Source organism: Tupaia chinensis, unplaced genomic scaffold, assembly GCF_000334495.1.
Source record: "Tupaia chinensis unplaced genomic scaffold, TupChi_1.0 Scaffold000318_1, whole genome shotgun sequence".
NCBI classification, from domain to species: domain Eukaryota; kingdom Metazoa; phylum Chordata; class Mammalia; order Scandentia; family Tupaiidae; genus Tupaia; species Tupaia belangeri.
In genome coordinates this window covers 5025554-5050224 of record NW_006159811.1, presented here as the reverse complement: position 1 = coordinate 5050224, position 24671 = coordinate 5025554, and the positions used below count along the sequence as shown (strand labels likewise).

Genomic DNA, 24671 nt, shown 5'->3' with positions numbered 1-24671 from the left:
GTTGCAAATAGTTCAATGAAGCTGGAGAAGTTCGGAAGGCAGGGGAGGCATGATGAGGACCTAGAGGTCATCGAGCTCGATCGTGGAAGGCCCTGAATGCTGTGTGGGAAGGAGGGTGGGGGCAAGGAAAGACCTGAAGCAAGATGACAACGAAGTTAGGACTTGGATCTCAGTTCAGACACTTAGCAACTTTACTGTAACCCTGTGTCTAGGGGAAAATACAATGCCAGAACCCCTCTTCCAGACAGAGCCCCAAGCATGCAAGACCTTGTGAATTAATCATTATAGATCCACATCTTAGTTAGCGCCCACATAATTACACTCGAGTAGTGTATCAGCCCTGAGCCACAACAAAGAGAGCAGCTAGAGTGTCAGAAATTATGGGTCTGGGGCATGACAGAGACATAAAGGGGAAAATAGTTTTTTAATGAATAGCTGGTATCCACATTTCCACCATAAACCATAATTTAAAGAAATCATAATTCAGCAGCACTGGAAAGTCTCTAATTCATCATTCTGACTAGAAGAACTTGGATCAGAATTTTCTCTAAACTGTAAAGAAAAATGTGCATACACATTTCTTGCCAAATGCTAATGCAATGTTATTTTGAGTTTAGAGGGGAAAAAAAGCTGGGCCAGGAGCCATGAAGGTGGTGCTATACCTGCACTATTGCTATGGACCATAAAGATACTCTCCACATGGCTTGACCTTTAGGGTCTTCAGTTGCATGTTTTTGTCCGGGTATAACTTAGGATATTGCAAAGACTGGTTTCCTGTAAGATGCAGTTAGCCAATGTTACTTAAAGTATGCAGTTTATATTCTTGTTGATGTTAATTAGGGCTGTTATTGTAGGGCATACATGTAATCTGTGGCAAAAACACTTAATGATTTGGATTCGTCTAAGCACACAAGTTTTGCATGTATTTGGTAAATGCATTATGAATATATACAGTAAATATATATATATGATATATTCATCTCTGTATTTAAAGGTAAGGGTCTACCTCTCCATTCATCAGGTGTTTCATTCATAAACATTTTTGAACACCTAATTTATACCAAGTGCTATGGGAGACACATTGGAAATTCAACTACAATAAAACATAGTCTCTATTCTCAGGGAGCTTCATGCTTAAAAGCAGAGACAAGCAAACAAATAAACAGTGATAGACAGTCATAAATGCCATGACAGAACAATGATACGGGAGGATCTAACCAGCAGGAGGAGGGAGGGAGTTGTGGAAGCCTTCCTGTAGTAGGTGACCTGAACTGATTGAGTGTAAATTATGTCAGGCCAGCATTCTCAAACTTAAATCTGTACCAGAATTACCTATAGAGTTGGTTAAAATACAGATTTCTGGAGCCCACCCCAGAGTTTTCTAACTCACTGGGTCTGGAGTAGGGCCAAGAATTTGCATTTCTAACAGGTTCCAGGTGATGGTGTTTGCGGCTACTCAGATCACCACCATTGAAGAACCACTGATCTAGACTGAAAATGGGGAAATTCATCCAGGCAAGAGGAGCAGCTGGGTAATTTTTTTAAAAAAGGAAACTTAACATATGTGAAGAATTTCAAGTAGTTCAGTTGACTGGAGCATAAATCCCTAGGTGAAAAAGAAACAAAAAGTGAAAGTCAGACCATAAGCGTGCTGAAAGATAAGATGGAATTTCCATTTGGTCCTGAAAGGCTATTTGGGCAAGTAAGGTATAGGAGGATTGGTAGCAGAGAAGGGTCATGATCTGATTTTTAATAATCAATTTAGGAAGGTCATTCTGGCTGCAGGATGGAGACTGTCCTGAATAGGGGCCAGATGAAAACAAATACATTATTGTGATTATCTAGACAAAGAAAGGTTAATGGTATGAACCGTGTGAGTTGCAATAACAGGGAGATATTGAAGAGATATTTGTCACAATCATGTTCATTATAGCATTATTCACAGTCATCAAGAGGTGGAAGCAATCTTTAATAAATGTTGACACATTGATGGACAAAGGAAATTGTTATACACACACACTGGAATATTATTCACTCTTATAAAAGAAGGAAGTTCTGCAGTGTGCGACGACCTGGATAAACCTTGAAGACACTATGCTAAATAAAATAAGCCAGTCACGAAAAGGCAAATACTGCACAATTACACTCACACGAGATGTCCAAAGTAGTCAAGCTCTTAAAAAACAGAAAGTTGGGAGCCGGCAGGTAGCGTGGTGGTTAAGACAGTGGACTCTCACATGGCCAACTGTGGTTCAAGTCCTGGACCTGGCAGTTTGCTTTCTCACTTTCCCTCTCTCTGGTCAAATTAAACTGGTCAGTTTTGCAAGATGGGAAAGTTCTGGAGATCTGTTGCACATCTATATGGATGTAGTTAACATTATAGGACTATACACTTGTAAACTGTTAAGATGGTAAGGGAAAAAAAGAGAGAGGGAAAGATTATGGAAGATTTAGAGACACTGGTCACTTAGACATGGAAGGAGAGTGAAATGTCCCAGTTTTTGAGTATATGGAGGTACCATTCATTGAGATCAGGAATATCTGAGGACTTCAGGCTAGAGGCATGATGAGTTTGGTTTGGAATATTCTTATAAATGGTGTCCTGGAGCAGAGTGAGTGAAAATGAAAATAAGTGACAAGCATTCACAAATGTGATAAGTGGGAGGGTGGTGGGGGCTAGATCATGTGGGCCCCAGAGGCCACCACAGGGAGTCGGCTTTTATTCTGTGTGAAATGGAGAACCATTGCAGGTGCCAAGCAGAGGTCTAGTGGCCTTTTTAAAGGGATCACGCTGGGAACTGTGCAGAAACAGACTGTAAGGGAGTCGAGAAAGCAGTTGGGAAGCCATGTTGTGATAGGGTGGAGAAAGACTAAGGCTCAGGCCAGGATGGCCACTGTGAGGTGGGGAGAAGCAGTTGGAATCCAAGTCTATTCAAAGGTAGTAAGTATGTCATAAAAACCATTATTCTGTGATCTTCTTTGGTTGATAGAAACGTTATTTGAAAAGTGTCTTCTGTAATGATTTCTATGCATTGTAATTTCTTATTTCTTATTATGCTTCATTGATAAATATTGAACATGCCCAAAACCTTTTATTAAAATTGATTATGCTTTGATGTATCTCAGCCTTAATATTGCTTTCTTCAGAGAATCACATCCTTACTTTTTTTTACATGGTGTCCATTTCTATGAATAGAGAAATAGTATCAATAAATTTCAAAGTAGAATATCTGTTATCTTGGCTGGAACATATTTCCCTTTTCCATAGCCTCTTTTCTCATTATTTCATTGTTTCAGGACATTTAGATTTTCAAAAATATTCTATGAGAACTTTTCTTTTTGTGATGCTTTTGAGATTAAAAGGAGGCAAACAGTACTGAACAATGTTCTGAGCTTGTACTCTGATATCTATGCATGTGTGCCCACATGTGTACATGTTTATGGGTATATGCACACACATATATAGGCTACATTATATATATATATTTTGAGTTTTTTGCCATAGGGTGTGTGCATTCTCTGGAGAGAGAGAAAGACAGTGAGAGGGAAAGTGAGAAACCACCTCCACCACTAGAGGGTATGACTGCAGTCCCTCCTCCTTTTTCCTCATGGGATTCTGGGCACACATGCACACGTGCCCGGCATGATTTTCAAGTCACCAGGTCCAGGACTCAAATTGCAGCCTGCATGTAGGAGTCCTGTGCCTTAATCACTAAACTGGCTGCTGGCCCCTTGTTTGCTTTTGTTTTGTTTTGTTCTCGAGTGCATGCACTCAAGAGAGAGAAAGTGAGAAATCACCACCGGGGAGATGATCATGCCACAGTCCCTTCTTCTCCATTCTCCTCTTGGGATTTTAGATGCACACGCACACATGCCTGGCAAGACTTTCAAACTACTTAGTCAAGACTTGAACTGCTCAGTCGGCCAGGTGGAATCCAGTCACCTTAATCTCCACACCACCTGCTGGTTCTAGACATCTATTTATAATTTGTCGTCCTTGTTTTATTTTAGGGTGAGAGACCAGCTGCTATTCAGAATTCTAATTTTCCTTGCTCATTACATTCCAGACTTGTGCAAGGGCCTGAAATACCACTTGTTACTATAGGGGGATTGTCCTGACCTGCAAATGATGCTGCCTCTCCCCAGGACAGCTACGCCTTGGGGACAATTACAAAGCGACTTCAACCTTCAATCTTTTCACGGTTAAAAGGAAGAACACCACACCCTCCTCTATGAGCGTTACTGAGCCCTTCTTAATCCCTTCCTAAATGGGAAAATTCCTTCTGAAAGAAGCAGAGCTTCAAAGAGCAGTAGTTCATGTCAAACTCTAACCTACCTTCAGGGGTCAGTTAGGAACCGCCTGCAACGAGCTGATGTTTTATTTCTGTTTCATGACAGCATGCGTGGCCCAGGTACGGGGCCCATGCTCAGACTGGATTTCTCTTTTCTCCTCTCCCCACCCCCTGTGATGCTTAGCATGGGAGTCTGAATCTGTCCTTCCTGGTGCTTTGAGTTCTACCTCTGGGAGTGGGTAATGGATGTGCACAAGGGAATGGAAAGTAAAAACTACGTCAGCTCTCTGATATATATTGCTTGGCTAATTAGTCATGAAAGGTAGAAGAGAATAGCAGTATCTACCTTTTTCGAATAGTAGAATTGAGACAAGGAGAAATGTTGACCTTTTTTTATCTGCTTTAATAAACAAATAGCTCTTAAACCTCTGAATAAAAGTGGGGAGCCTCTTTGGATGTTTAAGGTGCATTCATCTTTGGCCCTTTGAAACCAGAAGACATCACAATTCCAACTAGCAAAATTGGAGGAGTTGGGAAGGAATTCTCTGAAAAACCTTTTGGGCCCAAGACTCTAGTCTCTCAGTTGGGTCCTCAGAACTTCTTTTCAGAGTCAACCGTACATTACATTAGAGGCAAAGATAGGTGGGAAGCCAACTGTCAATGTATTAGGTCGTTGGGAAAGTCATAATGTATTTGGTTGTTGAGAAAGTCATAATGTATTTTTCTGTTTTTCTATGCAAAAATGTGTTATGACTTTCCCAACCACCCAATGGGGCAGATTAGACAGGCGTGATGCCTCATTTTCAGATGCATCCCCCTGCAAGGTCCTAGGGAAAAAGCAATCACATAGGGCACCATTAGCATGTATTGATATAAACCTGGAGGCAAGGAGGCAGGGGAGAAAACAGGGTGTAGGAAAACCTGAAGATACTGTAACTCTATAGGGTTCTTGAGGCTGGGGCAAATCTGCAGTGCATGAGACTGGATCCTTCTTTTCCATTCTTAAAGAAAATTTTGCGATGTGTGGCAATTTAAAAGCCCAGAGCAAATTTCCTTTTTATTTTAAATGAAGTTTGTTTTTGCCTCTGGCTTTTGTTTTCAGCACACTGTTTCTTCTTTCTTCTTAAACTTTGTTTAGGCTCGGGAAGACGGCTTGACTGTCATTCAACCTCATTCACTCTCATTTGTATCTGAGAGGCCAAGTGGGAAGATTCTGTACAATATCACTGTACCTCTGCATCCAAATCAAGGTAGGATGTGCAGGAGATGATCTTCTGAGTGATATTCTTGTCTCCTGGTTGTTGACCAGTTTTACAAACTCTGGAGTTTTGTCTCTGCATATATATAGAAATTGCCTGCTACTACTTTAAGGAATAACAATTACTCCTATCTCTTGCTCCAGTCCTCTAGTTTAGAACTAATTGAGATTGCTACGCTGTAGTCAGACAGATGGAGATGAATATGCCGGCTGCGGCTCTGATAGAGCTGTACTATATAACAGGGTGTCACATGGATGGAGCTCCCCTCCTATGCACTGACAGAATGGGACTCACATAGGCATTGTCCATAAGGACAAAGCCTGTCCTGTGAGGTTATACAGGTGAGAAAACCAGAATGAGCGTGTACTAAGAGCAAGGAGGTCTGATAGAGAGCCCAAAGGGATCTGAGACACACATACTCTGTCTTCACATTAGATAAGTTACTCCTCCTCTCATAGAGGAACATGGAAATATGGAATACATGAGGAGAGGTGAGCCCCTGCCATCAGTCCCCAGCCTTTAGATCTTGTCATGATAAGCCTGTGCCTATTAAGACAATTCTGGGGTTGGCCCAAAGTGCAGTGGTTAAGAGAGTCAGATCCCACATGGCTGACCCTGGTTTGAGTCCTAGCCCCAGAGACTTGAAAAACACACTGGGTACATGTGTGTGCAGATCTAAAATCCCTCTAGGATAAGGAAATGGAGGAGAAGGGATTGCAGTATGACCACTCCCCATTTAGGGGGTATTTTCTCTCTCCTTTTCTCCCTGTCTCTCTGTTTCTTTCTGGCAAGCAAATGTGTTCTTTGACAAAAGAAAAAAAATAAAAGACAGTTCAGCTCCCACCCAGGAGACTGTTTTCACAAGACCAATCGGTGCCTTAGATAAGGAGAAATAAAAGTTTAAAAATTAAAGTCCATTGGGGCCAACAGGTGGCATAGTGCTTAAGGTGCTGCACTCCCACATGGCTGATCACGGTTTGATTCCCAAGACCTAGTGGCTTGAAAAATCATGCTGAGTGCATGTGCATGTGTGCCCAAAATCCCAAGAGGAGAATGAAGGAGAAGGGACTGTAGCATGTCCTTCCCCCCAGGGGTTGATTTCTCACTTTCCTTCTCACTCTTTTTCTCTCTCTCTCTCCAGAGAGTGAACAGTCCTGATAGAAAAAAAAAAAATCCATTACCCCTTTTTTTAAAGTCCAAAAATATTGAGAGTCATAGTTAAAGGTCCTTCCTACACTTCCAGGGTATAGGCGGAAATATTTTAGATCAGCAGCCTGAGTTGTCTTCTCAAGAATCACCATTGTTCTCTCAATCCCTCAAGAAGTGAGTTAGTTCACTACGAAGTCTCTAAAGAGTGACTAGAACATGAATGAGGATCACAGCATCATTCTGCACCTGCAAAATGTACAAACTCAGGCAAACCTGCAGCCTCTAAAGCATTCTTCACAAGCAGAGTGACAATTACAAATCTGTTTCTTAGAATAATGAATATCTGTGCTGCTGCTGCTGCCAAAGATTGTCATAGAGACTAAGGAGTTTGAGGATAAGTTGAGAAGTTCTCTTTATATCCACACAGGAGATCAGTCTGTGTCAGTTTTCCGGGGACTTTGACCTTTGAAATGAAACTCATTTGAGAGACTCTTATAATTATGGTACCGTGATTCTGGCTTCTGGGACATTACGTGGTCTAGGCTACATGAGGGCCAGGAGTTAGCACCTTACTGTAGGTGATATTCCATGAACCCTTGTCAAGACTCTACCTGGGTTTCAGATGTGCCCTTTTCTTGAATGACCAGAGAATAATATAACAAGAGTAATTTAACAGCAATTGTTCCTGAAGGATACAAGATTCCCGCCAGTGAGAAAAGCAGGCCTGACGGCTCTGCTCAGTCACTTGGCCATGAAAATTACATTCAATGCTCACACCAAGTCTCCTCCCAAGGTATCATCGAGCACAGAGACCAGCCTCTGTCTCCTATCCGGTACTTCACACAGGACGACATTAACCAAGGCAAAATCATGTACCGGCCTCCCACTGCAGCCCCTCACCTCCAGGAGCTCATGGCCTTCTCCTTTGCTGGTAATGTGCTCCCCTCTACCTCAAAGCCTGCAAGCTGCTCTCTGTGGGTCTTTGTAATTCTTTCTCCATTCCGTCCAGATGGTTTGGTCATGCTGCTTGATAGCTGTTCAAAATAGCTGAGCCAATATGTGGCTTGGGCTTAATGCCATCATTTTTTGTTTTTGTTTTTGTTTTTCATTTACTCATGCATACGGGAGTACTTTCGCTTAATCTTTATTTTATGCCTCTGTGTGCCAATTGCTGAGTGAGACCTTGGAGGGTTGGTGGTTAAACACAGGAAAGCATGGATCCTACTCTTGGTGAGTCTTGAGATCTAACTCTAGAGATAAAATTTGATAAATAATCCCAGGAATAACTGTGTAATTAGAGGTTAAGATAAGAGCCCTGGGGACTAGCAGATGGCATAATGGTTACATCACTGGTGAGCACATGTAGTTGACCGCGGTTCAAGTTTTGGACTAGCAGCTTAAAACTCATGCCGGGTGCCCATGTGTGGGCACCCAAAGTCCCAAGAGGAGAATGGAGGAGGAGGGATTGCAGCATAGCCATGGAGGTGATTTCTCACCTTTTGTCTCTCTGAAGAGTGCATGTGCCTAATATTAGCAAAAATCTGTCTTAAAAAAAAATCTCTGAGTGTAGAAATAGATCTCTTTTCTAAGAAACATCCCCAGTGTTTAGTAACGGGGTAACTAATAGCCCATGATAATGTTCATGGTTCTCTAACCCCCACTTCGTAAGACCTACTTTACAAGAAACTCAGGATATCCTGGGATTAGAGGAAAGAAAACATTCCAGCCATGGTTGAAGGAATTTCCGCATCCATTATACTTGCCTGAGTTCCTACAGCCTCTTTAGAGAGAACAGAATCCTTCCTGTATAATCTATGGGATAAATGCCACATGATAAATCTTTCTCCCAGTTACAGTGTGTAAATCAATGTCCCGGGCATCACTCAAGTCTACAATGGAATTGACCCACCTGAGAGCCTTGTCAGTGATAAACGACATCACCCACATTCACTGATTTGTAGGATTTTATGTACTGATAAAATGGGACCTGAATGAATGTATTATAAATCACAGTAACTGCTATGATATAAAATTATTCTGCTCTGTGGTTCTTCTTTGCTACTTAAAATTAGTGCTAGTGCTATTAAATTCCACATAACATTAGCAGGCAATCTGTGATTGTTTCTTAGACCAAAATCATTTAGATGAAGGTGTTCTTTACTTTTCTAACCTCTGTGCCATATTTTGTGCCTTCCCCCTCTATTTCTGATGCCAAAATATTTTGTATACTGATTTTTCTGTCTTCCCTTTCAGGTCTCCCAGAATCAGTGAAATTCCACTTCACAGGTGAAGACTTAAATCTCAATTTAATTAGACAATGAAATGTCTTCTTTCCTTATTAGTTCTTTCTTTTTACTCCCTTCATCTTTATTTTTAGCTATTTTCTAAGACCTACTTAAAAATTATGTAATTTTTCTTCTAAAATAAGTGTCTTCTTAACTAACCACATAATTAGTTAAATACACAGTAATATCTTAACGGTATATTCATGGAAAAAATTACTCACTAGAATGCTAAAGATTAATGTTTAAGTCCTATTCCAAGGTGTCCTGATATCTATTAAAGTGGTTAAGGGACTGGCCCCATAGCCTGGTGATTATGGGAATGGGATACCTCATGGCAACTGGAGTTCAAATCCCAACCTTGGCAGCTTGGTGCTTGCCCCAAATTCTGACAGTGATGGAAAAGTGGAGGAGAAACAATTGCAATGTGACCATGGCTCATGGATAGGGGGATTCTTTTATTCTTCTCCCTCTCTATCTCTGTTAAATTCATGAGTCCTTTGGCAATTGAAAACAAATAAATTTTAAAAAAGAGGTTAAGATCTTAGACTCTGGATCCAGATGGCCTGGGTTTCAGCTAGCTTGCTCTGGGGAAGTTTCTTAATACCGTTAAGTTTCTTAACTGTGCCTGAATATCTCATTCGTAAATGGAAATATTACAATAAAAAATAGATATATAAAGTTCTCAGAACGATGACTGGTGTGCAGGCCTGCCTATATGATACTCAGCTAATGGACTGTGGTAGTATGTGGTTTGAATAAAGTTCAAGACTATACTTATTGAACTCATTGAATGCCTTGCAAGTGAAAGGAAAAGTATTATAACCCGAAGAGTGAGCTGAGAAAGAGGTGCATGGACCTCTGCAGCCTACTTTTAGTTTACAAAGCAATGGAAACTGAGTGCCAATGAGCAGGGGCAGACCTGCCATCTGTATGGGAGCAACATAGACATTTTTCCTTGCTTGGGGAGGGAATGGAAGGTTGACCATAAATAGCATCCTTAAAGAACTGTTCAGATGCAATTGACTGTTTCATTAGAATCAACCATCCATGTTCATGGAGGACAAAACCTTGGTGGGAAAGAAAGTCACCTCTTTCAAACTCCTAGTCCTTCCTTTTTTCTTTGAAGATTAAAAATTACACTTGAATGGAGAGTGAATTTCTGTGTTGTGTCACTGTTGATATGAAGTCACTATCAGTTCATTTCTAGTGACAGGCCTCTAGGTAATTTATAGGATTAGTAATAATATAGAACAGATTTTTACATTTTACAGAACAATTTACAATAAAAGTTGTCTTAGTTCATTCTTGGGAGAATAGTACAAAGACAGGTTATTCTTTTCAGCATTTTAAAGCTGAGGACACTGAAACTCGTTAACAGTAAATAATCTGCCCATGTTTCCACCACTGATAAATGGTAGAACTAGAGTTTTTTGTTTTGTTTTGTTTTTTGAGAGATTTTTGCTGGATATGTACACTCACCAGAGACAGAGACACACAGTGAGAGGGAAAGCATCCCTTCTCCTCCATTCTCCTCTCAGGATTCTGGGCATGCACACGCTCATGCTAGGTGTGAGTTTCAAGCCACCAGGTCCAGGACTCGAACCATGGTTGGCTATGTGGGAGTCCAGATCCTAACTAGTACCCTGGTGGCCCAAACTAGGACGTTAATACAAATTTCTGACTTGTGTATGGGCTGTTTAAATCTGATGTATATGTATGTGGGTTGTAAATAACTGGGTCTTAGTAGTACGCTGGTTTGATTTCCAAATCTCAATTCTTACCTGAAAGCTTAAGCAGGTGAAGGGCTAACTACCACCTTCTCTAGAATTTTAAGTTAAGTGACACTTAAATCTATCTTGTAGAATAAAGTGAATGGACCTTGGGCTGACCTTAAATTATCTTCTTTCTTACCAAGTTCCTTTTTTTTCCTTTTTTAAGGAGGAAAACTTGGAATCTACTAGGAGGGCAGCCACTTCCTTTGGGAGAGTCTTGTTAAAAAGAGTTTTAAATTGGAAAGATAGTGACTGAGGTACCAACAAGCCCAAGCCTTGACATGAATCCATACAATGAGGGAGAATAGCTTGTTTTGGGTAACCAGCTAAAATAGAAGAAAGGCTGATGTGGGACAAGTACAGAGGCTCTGCAGAGAAGTTCTGCATGTTCGAGGCATGTGCAGGGTACATTGGTGGCAGATGGTGCTCACAGGAGGCATTTAACCCAGAGAGGCAGTTCGCTTCTCAGAGAAATCGACAAGGTTACGTATGTAATTGCTAACATTTTGCGTGGAAGTTCTTATGTTTGCTTGCAAACCCTATACCCAAATGATATATTTTCTAGTTACATAATATGAACCAGAAAATGGCTTTCTTCCACTTACTTATAGAGGCAGGGTTATGCCCTAGTCAGACTGAACAGCTGTGCAATGCGACCGAAGTACTTGAAGTTTTAGGGTCTTTCTTTTCCTCTTCTATAAAATAAGAATGTTGGAAGCCCCCCTGAGCTTCCTCCCACTTAAAAATAAAATTAATATAAAATATAAAAAGTAAAATAAAGCTGTATTTTCCAATTATTTATTTTCATTTAGCAGAGGTTTTTAGTTTAGATTCTGGGGCCTCAGAGAATCCAAAACCCACTAAAATTTTTTGGAAGTTGTATGTTTGACCTCACATCTCCAAAAGTTAACTATCACCTGTCCCTATGTTTGATCATCTAAAGAGGAACTTAAGCATAAACAAGCAGAGGTAATAATTGTGGCCCTTGACTGAATGACCAGAGCCATACGGTCTTTATTTTCATGTGGGTAATGCCTTCCCCCCCATCAGTAGGGCTATTTCTGGCCTTCTCTAAGATATGGAATGTATTTTTTTAAAATCTAGCTGGGGGGTCGGCACATGGCGTTGTGGTTAAGATCTGGACCTCCCCTGAGACCAGCAGTTAGCGTAATGGCTATGTCGCTGGACTCCCACGGAGTTGACCGTGGCTCGTGTCCCAGACCCGGTGGCTTAAAACTCACGCCGGGCGCGTGTGCGTGCGTGCCCAAGATCCCGAAAGGAGAATGGAGGAAAAGGGATTGTGGCGTGGCCATCCCCCTGGGGGGTGATTTCTCACTTTCTATCTCTCTGTCTCTCTCTGTCTGTCTGGTGAGCGCACGCGCCCTATAACAAAAACCTCTCAAAAAAAAAAAAAAAAAAAGATCCTGGACCCCAACTTGGCCAACTGCAGTTAGAATCCTGGACCTGGCGCCTTGCTTCCTCATTTTCTCTCTCTCGCTCTCTCTGTCCCTCTCTGTTTAAAAAATAACAATAATAAATTAGATGAAGTAAAATCATTATTTTTAAAAATCTAGCTGTATCTTTTAGCTCTGTCTCAAAGGAAAGGCAATTCTGAATGGAATCATTGGTAGGAGTCACTGAACAGTGCTTTACTTGCTTAATAATTCCTAAGAGAGTGAGGAAGAAAAGTAGTTTCTCATAATCAACCCATATGCAAGCTTCTCAGACAGGTAAAGTAACTAACAAGATGGTTTCTCAGTAGCCACCACAGATAAAACACACGGATGAGTTGGTGTGCAGATTTCTCCCAGCCTGACTTTTAGAGAAGGGACGATGTGTTTAGTTCTAAGGAAGTAGATATGAGTCAAGGGTCAGGCAGGTTCTGCTCTTGTTTGTTTGTTTGTTTAGATCAGCACTCATTTAAATGGGAACTAATTCTTGGAAATAATATCTTAACGTCACTCTTTGGCTCACAAAGGTGTCTTCTCTAATATTTATGGCATTGTGCATAATGACCAAGTAAAAACATATCTGCTGCTTCCAAACAAATGCTTTCAGAGACATTTGTATGGTGATTTTCTGTCTTTTTAAAAATTATTTTCCAATGAGATAGAGATGTGTTAGTTCGAAAAGAGAGTTCATGAAAGAAAATATTTCTCAGAAATATTCATTTGGGGAATGAATTGACTCAAATTTTTTTTCCATAAATAGAAGCCATTACCAGCAACATCTAAGTGTGCATACTTTGTATTATTTTCCTCTACATAAATGTTTATCAAAATCATCTAGTGGTAAAATAGCCTCTTATAATCCTTTATCCTTTTTTTTTAATACAGAGGAAAAGCTTTGTTAGACTAGCTCACAGTATTTTATTTGCTTGCTTACTTTTTCCATTTGTAAGCATCTCTTCAAAATGTTGGTAGTCTTAAAAAGCTCCTAGCTCCATCTTTGTGGAAACAGCCTAACGATGACCAGACTATAAATTGATTTGTGTGTGTGTGTGTGTGTGTGTGTGTGTGTGTTTACCCCTTCTAGTTTCAGATGGAGAGCACACAAGTCCGGAGATGGTCCTCACCATTCACTTACTTCCCATTGATCAGCAGCTGCCGGTTTTCCAGGTCACTGCTCCTCTGCTTGAGGTCAGCCCAGGAGGCAGGACTTCAGTAGGTAAGAGCTGGGAGCCTGAAAGAAACAGGCTTTGAAAATGGGACCGTATTTCAGCAGCAGTCCTTCTTCAAACCTCTTGATTGTTGCCAGGAAGCAGTGACCTCCTCTTCTAGAAGTTGCAGCGTTCTCACCTATATCCTGCCTGCTGCCCATTTCCATGCAAATAGAAGCAGCATAGAGAGAAGGAAATAAACCTTTCAGAGGCCAGCGCTCAGCCATGGAATACAACACGGAATTTATTTCCCAGCCTCCAGGAGTTTGATTTGTTGCCATCACTAAAATATAAAGTAACAGAGAGCAGAGAGGAGAACAGAGGAGAGCAGGTTTCAGTGACAGCTCTTAGTTTCTATTTAGAAAGTAAAGAATAGCAAGAGAAATGACAGATCACAATAACCTTCGGAAGTTGTGAAGAGTTAGAGTTGGCCATTATTTTGTATATGATTTTATTTACTTTTTTTTTTTTTACTTTAGAAGCTTATTCTTTTACCAAAAACATTGTATTAGCTAACAGTGGATATTGTAACATTTGTTAGGTGTGCTCTACATATCCTTATCCAGTTTTCTACGTGTGGGTTTTGGCCTAAAACTAATTATTGTCAAACTTATAAAGAACTCATATGTACAAAGATGACTTTACCCTATTCCTTCTCACTTTCAGGTTGGCCATAGCAGTCATTGTTAAGCTTATTATAGCTCTTCTGTATATTCAGATAAGTAAGAAGAAACAATGAAAAGCAAAAACAGTTTCTGGAAATATTTTCTGGAAGAAAATATACCCCAGCTGGTCAGGACTGAGCTACATGTGGGCTTCTTTTATGCCATGTCTTCATTTGTATGGGGGGGGGGGAAGTGTTCTGAATTCAGAACTACCTACTTATAAATAAACTTTATCCCAATTACAGAGAGCATATGCACACACCAAAAGAAGCTAGAGAGAAAGAGGAGCATCCTTAATGGGGCCTCATGATGCCACAATCCCCTTTCCTCCCCTCCAGCTTCTCAGGATTCTGGTTGCCTGCATGTATGCCTGGTGTGTTTTCAGGCTGACCTGGAAATCCAAATCCACGGTCAGCCACGTGGCTTCCAGCCTTGCAGGGCATTTGTGTTACCATTATTACCCAACAGTGATTGGGCCATAAATGAACTTTTGGTAAAACCTACCTACAATTTGGAGATTGACTATTTTACCAGTTTCAGTTTTCAGTCTTTAGTACTTAGTTGCCATTAAACAGTGCTTCCCTTTTTATAAAGTTTGTTTATCAGGACCAGTAGATGGCAGAATGGTTATGTCACTGGACTCCCACGTAGTTGACCATGGTTTGCGTCCTAGACCCAGCAACTTAAAGCTCACACTGGGCGCATGTGCATGTGTGTCTATCTATCTCTTTCTGTCTCTCCAGTGAGCACACATACCCTATAGCAAAAATCTCTGTTAAAAAAAAAGTTTATTTTATCTATGATAAGAGAGTGAGACAGTGTCATCCTTGACAGGGTTTCATCATACTGCAGATCTTTTTCCCCAGCTCTTCAGCTCATCAGGATCTTGGGCAAAGGAGAACACTTGACTGGTTTCAGGTCAGCTAGGTTGGTGATCTAAACATGGAGTTGGCCATGTGGCTTCCAGCACTGCAGTTCAGTATGCTACCAATGGTGCCACAGAGAAGGAGATAACCATTAGATTGCCTATAACCTGGATCCTATTAATAGCTTGGCCTACAGCTTTTTCCCCCCCTAAGTTTCCAGAGGCATGTGCACTCACCATAGAGTTTCCAGAGGGCATGTGCACTCACTGGAGAGAGACAGAGAATGAGAGAGAGGGAAAGCACCTCCAATGGGATGTAGTCACACCACAATTCTTTTTCCTCCACTTCTCCATCCTTGGGATTTTAGACATGCACAAATATACCCAGTGTGTTTTTCAAGCCACAGGGGCCTGGGTTCAAACCACAGTTAGTCAAGTGGGATCTAGCTTACCCTAACCACCAGGCTTACGGAACTGACTGGGCCTCTGGCTTTAATGTATACAGAGTATATAGTTTTTAATATATTCATTCTCTCTCACCATGGTTTATTCCTTTACTGTAGTACTTCGGTTGGTAATAAGAGATACCAAGACAGCATCTGAAGAACTCGTCTTTGAGCTTCGTAAACCTCCACTGCATGGTGTGCTCCTTAAGTACACAGCTGAGTTCCAAGGGCCCATGGCCACAGGTAGGTACACACTCTGTCATGGACCTGCTTGGAGGATCTTTTTCTCTGCGGTCAGTTTTATGTGTCTCAGACCAGAAGAAACGTGTCTTTGTGGGTTAAACTATAAGGACTTTCTTTTGTGTTTAGTTCATTGGCCTAAAGCTTTGAAACTTCTTCCTCTTCCCGCTCCTACTGTGGTCCCCACCTAAAAAATTATGAAGCTGTTTCCTCAAATTGGTAGTGAAAAAAACTGATTTCTGAAACTTGGAGTAATAACATTTAAAACAACCCCATATAAAGAATCAGCTGCCTCCTTCCTGTTGGTGTTCATGGAGATGAAGTTGTCTGTCAATCTGTGTGTCTCCACATTAATTTTAGCATTGTGATTCTGGTAGTGATAACAATATGAATCTTCATTCATGGAAACAACAACAACATATTTTTGAAGTATGATCTATACAGTGTTAACACTGTGATAATGTAACTGGCTATCTAAAATAATATCTATTCAACTTTCTCTGACAATAAACATACATGCTGACTACTTAGTACAAAAAATGAATATTATCCCTTTCAAAGTAGTCATCTTGAGATGCTATATGCTTATTTCAAAGATCTGTCCTTTCTCAAGACCTTTATATAATTCCTTGTAGAAATATAGTAATACGTTCTTCTGAATATCCCTGGTGGAGCAGATGTTTGCCATCAGAGATAGATTTAATCTTTAAGAATGACAAACAGGCATTTGGTGGTCACAAAGTAGACTTTAAAAAATATACTGAGCAAAAGAAATGTCAGAATAGATTTATAGCATTCCAAGGGAACTACTTTAAGAGCATAATAGTCATTACCCATTCTTTAACTTTACATTAACTTATATTCATGTGATTAAGATCTAAGTTCTAAAGATGTTTATAAAAAGTTAGATTTACTATCTTTTTTTTAGATGTGTTATCTTTTTAAAGGCATAATACTAATTATTAAAGCAAATAATCAATTAAAAAAATACAGTTGAGGGGCCACCAAGGTGTTGGACTCCCACATGACTGACTAAAGTTCAAGTCCCAGACCTGGCAGCTTGAAAATCATGCCTAGTGTATGTGTGTGTGTGTGTGTGTGTCCAAAATCCCACGAAGAGACTGGAGAAGAGACTGCAGCATGGCCATCTACCCTGGGGGGTGATTTCTTACTTTCCCTCTCACTGTCTCTCTCTGGCTAGTACACATGCCCTATGGCAAAAACCTTTAAAAAAAGAAAGAAAGAAAGAAAAGAAAAAAGAGTAGATAGAATATAACATCCAAGAAGACTAGTGCTTGTGCTTCTACTATGTTCTGTGGAGTCAGGAAAACCCGTGGTATTAAAAGACATTTATCATATAAAGGATTCCATTACCAAAGATGTTGCAAAACCTAGTATTTACACAGTAAAGATTATAAAATTATAATAAATCAATTTTATTTAATCCCATTTTTTCTAAATTTGTGTCAACTTTAATCTTTTTTCAAACAATAGCTATCTAATCTAACATCTATTCATACTCTACACAATTTGGGTTTCTAACTTCAAGTATATTTTTCAATTTTTTAAAAAAACTTTATATTCTCAGGACAAGCAGATAGCGTAATGGTTATGTCATTGGACTCCCATGTAGTCGACCGCAGTTCAAGTCCCAGACCCAGTGGCTTAAAATCATGCTGGACACATGTGCATGCATGCCCAAGATCCCAAGAGGAAAATGGAGAAGGGATTGTGGCATGGCCATCCCCTCCAGGGGGTGATTTCTCGCTTTCTGTCTCTCTTTCTGGCCAGCGCATGTGCCCTATAGCAACAACGTTTTCAATTAATTCAGCATAATTTAGTTTCTTAAGTTTTACAAAAATATTTTGTTATCAAGATTAGATTTCAGAAATCTAACATAAAGAACAGAGACTTTTTTTTCCCTCCTAGAACCAGGAGTGATGAATGGATCTTATAGAGGCATATTTTAAGTCAATATAATTTAAAACTTTAAAAACAACACTACGTAGGGCTATCTCCAGTAAAATTAGTTACCTTGTGAATCAGTGAGCTTCCTGCCTAGTAAAGTATTGAAAGACAGGCTACACCACCCATTTTATAAAAAGGTATTATAAAGGGAATCTTAAGTTGGGTGGATGGCTGGATTAGTTAGTTTATACCTTCAGTATTTATGATATGTACACTAAAACTTGAGAAAAAAGGTAATATATACATGAAAAGCATAATTCCCAGAAGTAATTGGTCTTGCCATTTGTTTTATTCTTGGAAGGTGATACTTTCACTTATAAGGATATTGAAGAAAATGCTCTGCATTACATACACGACGGCTCCCCTGCCCAGGAAGACAGCATGGAGATCTCGGTCACAGACGGCATCACCACGACGACATCAGAAGTGAGAGTAGAAGTGTCACTATCAGAGGACCAGAGGCCTCGATTGGCTGCTGGCTCCTCTTTGAGCATCACAGTTGCTAGTAAAAGTTCAGCTGTGATCACTCGGTCACATCTTGCTTACATCGTAAGTCCTTCTTGTTATCCACTGCACCTTTTTGTCTGGACTGATAGAAGGCCTTGCTAAGGCTGAATATTTGGGGCAGGAGGTATACGACTTGGTAGAGATCTTTTTCATCTCAATTTCTCCATAGTTCTACTCTTAGAATTAGTTACACTGTTTATCTGGGCTTCTCCCAAGTTTTATAAGCAGACACGTGAATGAGTAAAACTTGGATGAAAACATAATGCATATGTGTAGGGATGGTGATTGCCAACAGGAAACAGTGTCAATGTCAGAAAAGCCCAAATTCTATTGTTTAAGCTCCATCCATTATATTTCTAATGGGAATTTTGGGAAAAGAAAATTCAATTGACTGATGGGTAACAGGGTCATGGCCCCCTGACTGAAAGTTCACTTTTCATCTACATGACTTAGGTCCTCTTCAGACAGAATGCTCACACAGATCCTTTGCTCACACAATTCTGATGGGTTTCCAAGCCAAGATGGCTGCCTTACCCTGCATCTCATACCCCAACAGAAGCAGTGTGGTCAGGAGATCCAGGGTGAACCCAAGACTCTGGGGGTTTTCCCTCCCTCTGATCTCAACTTGATAAGTAATTAATTAAACACATCTTCTTTTTTTGATTCTATCTCTAGAGCTAAGGATAATAAGGATAATTCATTTTATTTTACAGTTGTGTATGTCATAAACAGATATGTACTCTTTATGTCAACACTATAATGAGTGGCTTTACAATGCCTTGAAAGGAAGCATGATTATCTGAACAGTAATCATTTGTAGTATTGAAATTTTCCTTTACTAATCTTAAAATTCTAACCAATGACCTAGACTTTTTTTTTTAATACTAAATAGTTTTAATTCTTTTTGGGGTACAAGAATCTTGCTATACAATCTGGTCCTGGATAGTATCATGTTAGATAAAGCATTGGCTTGGGAACAATTGTGTTTGCACAGATTTTCCCTTAAATGGTCTTCTCTTAAATTATAGGAAGCCACATTCCACTTTGAGTCTTCTCATAAGTCTACTATAGTTTCAAAGAAACGTTGATTTTCTTTAGTTTTGTTTTTAATTGACAGGTGATTTTTACCATAAGTTATGGTCTTTCTTTTGAATCTTATAAAACTCATGAATTCATAAAAATGTATGAATTCAAGTTTAATCAATAGATCACCAAGGCTTGAAAAATGTTTGACAGACCAAAATAGTATTCCAAGAGCAGTTCCTGTCCATTAACTGAATATTATAAGCTGCATATCAAAATGCACGCTCATTGGCAACTGAACATGTCTTTTCAAAAATTGATTGGTTGTAGGGAACCAGCAGTTAGTGTAATGGCTATGTCGCTGAACTCCCACGTTGTCGACCACGGTTCGCATCCTGGACCTGGTGGCTTAAAACTCACTCCGGGCGCATGTGCGTGCGTGCCCAAGATCCCGAGAGGAGAATGGAGGAGAAGGGATTGTGGCGTGACCATCCCCCCAGGGGGTGATTTCTCGCTTTCTGTCTCTAGGTCTCTCTGTGTCTGTCTGGCGAGTGCATGTTCCCTATAGCGAAAACCTCTCTCCCCCCCACCAAAAAAAATTGATTGGTTGTGGATTTACCTGCCAGAGCATAAAGACTCTAAAAGAACTATTGTATCCTTCTGAAAACATAGTATACATTTAAAAGACTTAGCTAGGTTGTATACTTATTCTCTCTGAAAAATCTTATATTTAGTGTCATAGAAATTTTTTTCCACCTAGTCATAGTTAGAAAGTTTTCAGTGAAAATTCAGAAAGGTCAGAGAAGCTCTCTGAAATCCTCATAGGTGGGCCAAGTATAAAGAAATAGTAGCTAAGTGAAGCAAGCCAGAAAATGAAAGAGAGGCATTGTATGTCCCCACACAATATATACCAAATGTCTGCACTCTATGGAAGAACTGAAATATTGGACAATATAAAGGCATGGAAAGCAACTGTGAATACCAGAGACAGTATGGGAGGAGGGTGGGAAATGGCAGAAGGTAAGAGGGAGGGAATCGAGGAGAAAAAAAGGAAAGGAAGTCAAACAGTTAAACACAAAATGGAAAATTATCTGTTGAAGATAATAATTATGGTAATATCTTTGATTGGACCAATATTCAGTATATTTGGGATGGTAAAATTTATTTTGTATGCTGTAATGATATATAGTGAATGAATATAAAAAGAAAAAAGAGAAATAAGACAGGCAAGTATGTTCTCAGAGTCTCATTAACTGGGAGAGTGTGTTAAGGTGTTGGACGACATAAAAGGCAAAAATGCAATTCTGTGTTATTTGCTTAACAGTACTTTTATATGCACTGTTTGCTACACACGGCAAAATCTAAACAAGTAGATGAGGAATAGAATGGATGATGGAGTTAGTATGGATACATTTCAGTCCACACTTTCCACTTACTAGCACAGTGACCCTTGGCAAGTTATTTAAATCTCTCAAGTCCTTGGTTTTCTCATCTGTAAAATGGGGAGAATGATATAAGATTGTTCTTTAAAAGTTAATAGCATTTCTAAGTACTAACCAAAAGTAAATATTTTCAAAATAGGATGTTATTTATAATAACATTACATATCTTTATCACGCATAGAGAGAATTTATACTATTACTGACTACATTGAAAATCCAAAAGAATCTCTTGACAAAGTACTAGAAATAGAAGGAGAATTTTCCATGGGTCCAGATGTAAGATCAACAGCAATAGAATTGCTACATATAAGCAAACTACTAGGTAGTAGATGTTATTAAAATGATGATCCCATTTACAATAGCATTGTAAAAAATCTTGTCCTTTGAGCTAAATCTGACAAAAGACAGACAGTACTCCTACAGAGAAAATGATAACATTTAATTGATAGACATTTAAAAAAACACTAAGTAGATGAAAAGATACGCCATAGTCATGAATCAGAGCATTTAGTATCAAAAGGATGTTAAATTCACCTCGAAGTGATCTTTCAGTTCAGTTTAGTTCCAATAAAAATCCCAATGGAATTTTTATGGATCTTGATACACAGATTCTAAAATATATAAGGAAGAACAAAGGGCCAAAATTCTGAAAAAAAAAAAAGGGTAGGGGGACAGGAGGACATTCCCCACCAGAATATATAATAAATATACATTATTTAAAACAGTATGCATAGGAGAGCCAGCAGGTGTTGTAGAGGTTAAGGTGGCTGTATTCCCACATGGCAGAATGCAGTTAAAGTCCCAGACACAGTGGCTTGAAAATCGTGCGTGTGTGTGTGTGTGTGTGTGTGTGTGTGCCCAAAATCTTGCGAGAAGAATGGAAGAGAAAAAATTGTGGTATGGTCATCTCCTCATGGGGATATTTCCCTCTTTCTCTCTCTCTGTCCCTCTCCAGCAAACACATACACCCTTTAGCAAAAACAAAACAGAATTTAGAGAAGTATGCATAGAAATATGTTAGAAACAGACAATACATGGAAACTCCTAATACAAAACAAAGATAGTAAGCCATTCAGTAGAAACAGGAGGAGCTCTAAAACACGATCTGCACAAAATATTTTTATGACATTTTGTACATAACTGTAATTTATCTGTTTTGAGTCTCTTTATTATTCCACTGAGTATACATACCACAAATTATCTGTTATCTGTTGATGGGCATTTCACTCGTTTCAGTATTTTTTTTTTCATTTGTATACGTAATAGTGCAGTGTATGTGAAATGTAATGTGTAAAAACAGTACTGATAAGAGCATTCTTACACATGCCCTTCGGTGTACATGTGAAAATTTCTCCTGGGTAGAAATATAGAGTGGAATGGGTAGGGTGCACGAATATTCACCCTTATAAAATAATTCCAATTATTTTTTTCTCATGTGGCTAACCCAGTTTACACTCTCACTAGCAAACAACCTCCTATAAATCTATATCCTCTCACATACTTGGTATAAATGGTGTATAGTATTTTTTAAAAGAATTATTTATTTAAGTTTATGTGTCATTGATTATTATTGTTAGTTAATTTGCTATAAGCCACATGTGCTCACAAGACAGAGAGAGAGAGAGAGAGAGAGGGAAAATGAGAAAGCAAGCTGCCAGGTCTGGGAGTTGAACCGTGGTCAACCATACGGGAGTCCAGTGCCTTAACCCCCATACTACCTGCAGACCCCATAAATGATATATCATCTTAATATGTTTTTCCTGGTCACTAATAAAGGTGAATGTCTTTTCATATGTCAATGAACAGATGAATTATAGCTGCATACAACAATACGGTTAGATCTTAACAGTCTACTATTAAGAAAGAAAGAAAAATAAATCCTACAAAAGTAGACTTACACCATTTTTATAACTTAAAAAAAAAAGTATATCTTGTAGTGATGTATCAAACTATGCTAAGAAATCAAGGCCCAGTCACAGTGTACAGGTACTAGAGTTACTCTGCGTGCTGGAGGTACATGGAAGACTGTGTTTCAAATCCTAGGTCCAACTGAAACGTACCAGGTGTGTGTACACAGTCCCTGTCACAGCTGGCCGGAAGGCAGTTGGAGAGATTGCAATATGATAAGACCCTGTAAAGGGTGCTTGTTTCTCTTTTTTTCTCTGTCTCTCTCAAGACATAAAATAAATCAATTTTAAGAAAAAAATAGAAAAAAAGTAAAGGAAATAAGAAACAAGATTTAGGGTAACAGGAGTCCTGAAGATAGGAGGAAGAAGAAGCATATAGGCAAATATTGTCAAAGTTCTAGTCCTCATGTTGAATGGTGAGTTAGTTCATGGATGTATAAATAAGAAAACAAAAATGAAAACATTGAAGTAATACAAAAAGGGTAACAAGTTCTTTGAGCAGAAAAGTTACATAAGAACAAAGTCTATAATCTTACACATCTGTGTGTACCCACGATATCTTAGATAATCCCAAAATAGTGATTTTCTTTAAATTATGCCAATGTATTTAAAAAAAAATTATATATATATATATATATAGTCGCTGAACTCCCACGTTGTCGACCACGGTTCGCATCCTGGACCTGGTGGCTTAAAACTCACTCCGGGCGCATGTGCGTGCGTGCCCAAGATCCCGAGAGGAGAATGGAGGAGAAGGGATTGTGGCGTGACCATCCCCCCAGGGGGTGATTTCTCGCTTTCTGTCTCTAGGTCTCTCTGTGTCTGTCTGGCGAGTGCATGTTCCCTATAGCGAAAACCTCTCTCCCCCCCACCAAAAAAAATTGATTGGTTGTGGATTTACCTGCCAGAGCATAAAGACTCTAAAAGAACTATTGTATCCTTCTGAAAACATAGTATACATTTAAAAGACTTAGCTAGGTTGTATACTTATTCTCTCTGAAAAATCTTATATTTAGTGTCATAGAAATTTTTTTCCACCTAGTCATAGTTAGAAAGTTTTCAGTGAAAATTCAGAAAGGTCAGAGAAGCTCTCTGAAATCCTCATAGGTGGGCCAAGTATAAAGAAATAGTAGCTAAGTGAAGCAAGCCAGAAAATGAAAGAGAGGCATTGTATGTCCCCACACAATATATACCAAATGTCTGCACTCTATGGAAGAACTGAAATATTGGACAATATAAAGGCATGGAAAGCAACTGTGAATACCAGAGACAGTATGGGAGGAGGGTGGGAAATGGCAGAAGGTAAGAGGGAGGGAATCGAGGAGAAAAAAAGGAAAGGAAGTCAAACAGTTAAACACAAAATGGAAAATTATCTGTTGAAGATAATAATTATGGTAATATCTTTGATTGGACCAATATTCAGTATATTTGGGATGGTAAAATTTATTTTGTATGCTGTAATGATATATAGTGAATGAATATAAAAAGAAAAAAGAGAAATAAGACAGGCAAGTATGTTCTCAGAGTCTCATTAACTGGGAGAGTGTGTTAAGGTGTTGGACGACATAAAAGGCAAAAATGCAATTCTGTGTTATTTGCTTAACAGTACTTTTATATGCACTGTTTGCTACACACGGCAAAATCTAAACAAGTAGATGAGGAATAGAATGGATGATGGAGTTAGTATGGATACATTTCAGTCCACACTTTCCACTTACTAGCACAGTGACCCTTGGCAAGTTATTTAAATCTCTCAAGTCCTTGGTTTTCTCATCTGTAAAATGGGGAGAATGATATAAGATTGTTCTTTAAAAGTTAATAGCATTTCTAAGTACTAACCAAAAGTAAATATTTTCAAAATAGGATGTTATTTATAATAACATTACATATCTTTATCACGCATAGAGAGAATTTATACTATTACTGACTACATTGAAAATCCAAAAGAATCTCTTGACAAAGTACTAGAAATAGAAGGAGAATTTTCCATGGGTCCAGATGTAAGATCAACAGCAATAGAATTGCTACATATAAGCAAACTACTAGGTAGTAGATGTTATTAAAATGATGATCCCATTTACAATAGCATTGTAAAAAATCTTGTCCTTTAAGCTAAATCTGACAAAAGACAGACAGTACTCCTACAGAGAAAATGATAACATTTAATTGATAGACATTTAAAAAAACACTAA

The 24671-nt window shown here is 39.1% G+C and overlaps 1 protein-coding gene across 1 annotated transcript in view; it reads left to right on the top strand.

Annotated features, from left to right (window-relative positions):
* Positions 1–24671, top strand: part of FRAS1 (Fraser extracellular matrix complex subunit 1) — a 321939-nt gene that overhangs the window by 185271 nt on the left and 111997 nt on the right. The window contains 6 exon segments of the mRNA XM_027773018.1: positions 5431–5542; positions 7494–7631; positions 8954–8986; positions 13293–13424; positions 15510–15635; positions 17902–18149. Of these exon segments, the coding sequence (XP_027628819.1) occupies positions 5431–5542; positions 7494–7631; positions 8954–8986; positions 13293–13424; positions 15510–15635; positions 17902–18149 (789 nt within the window).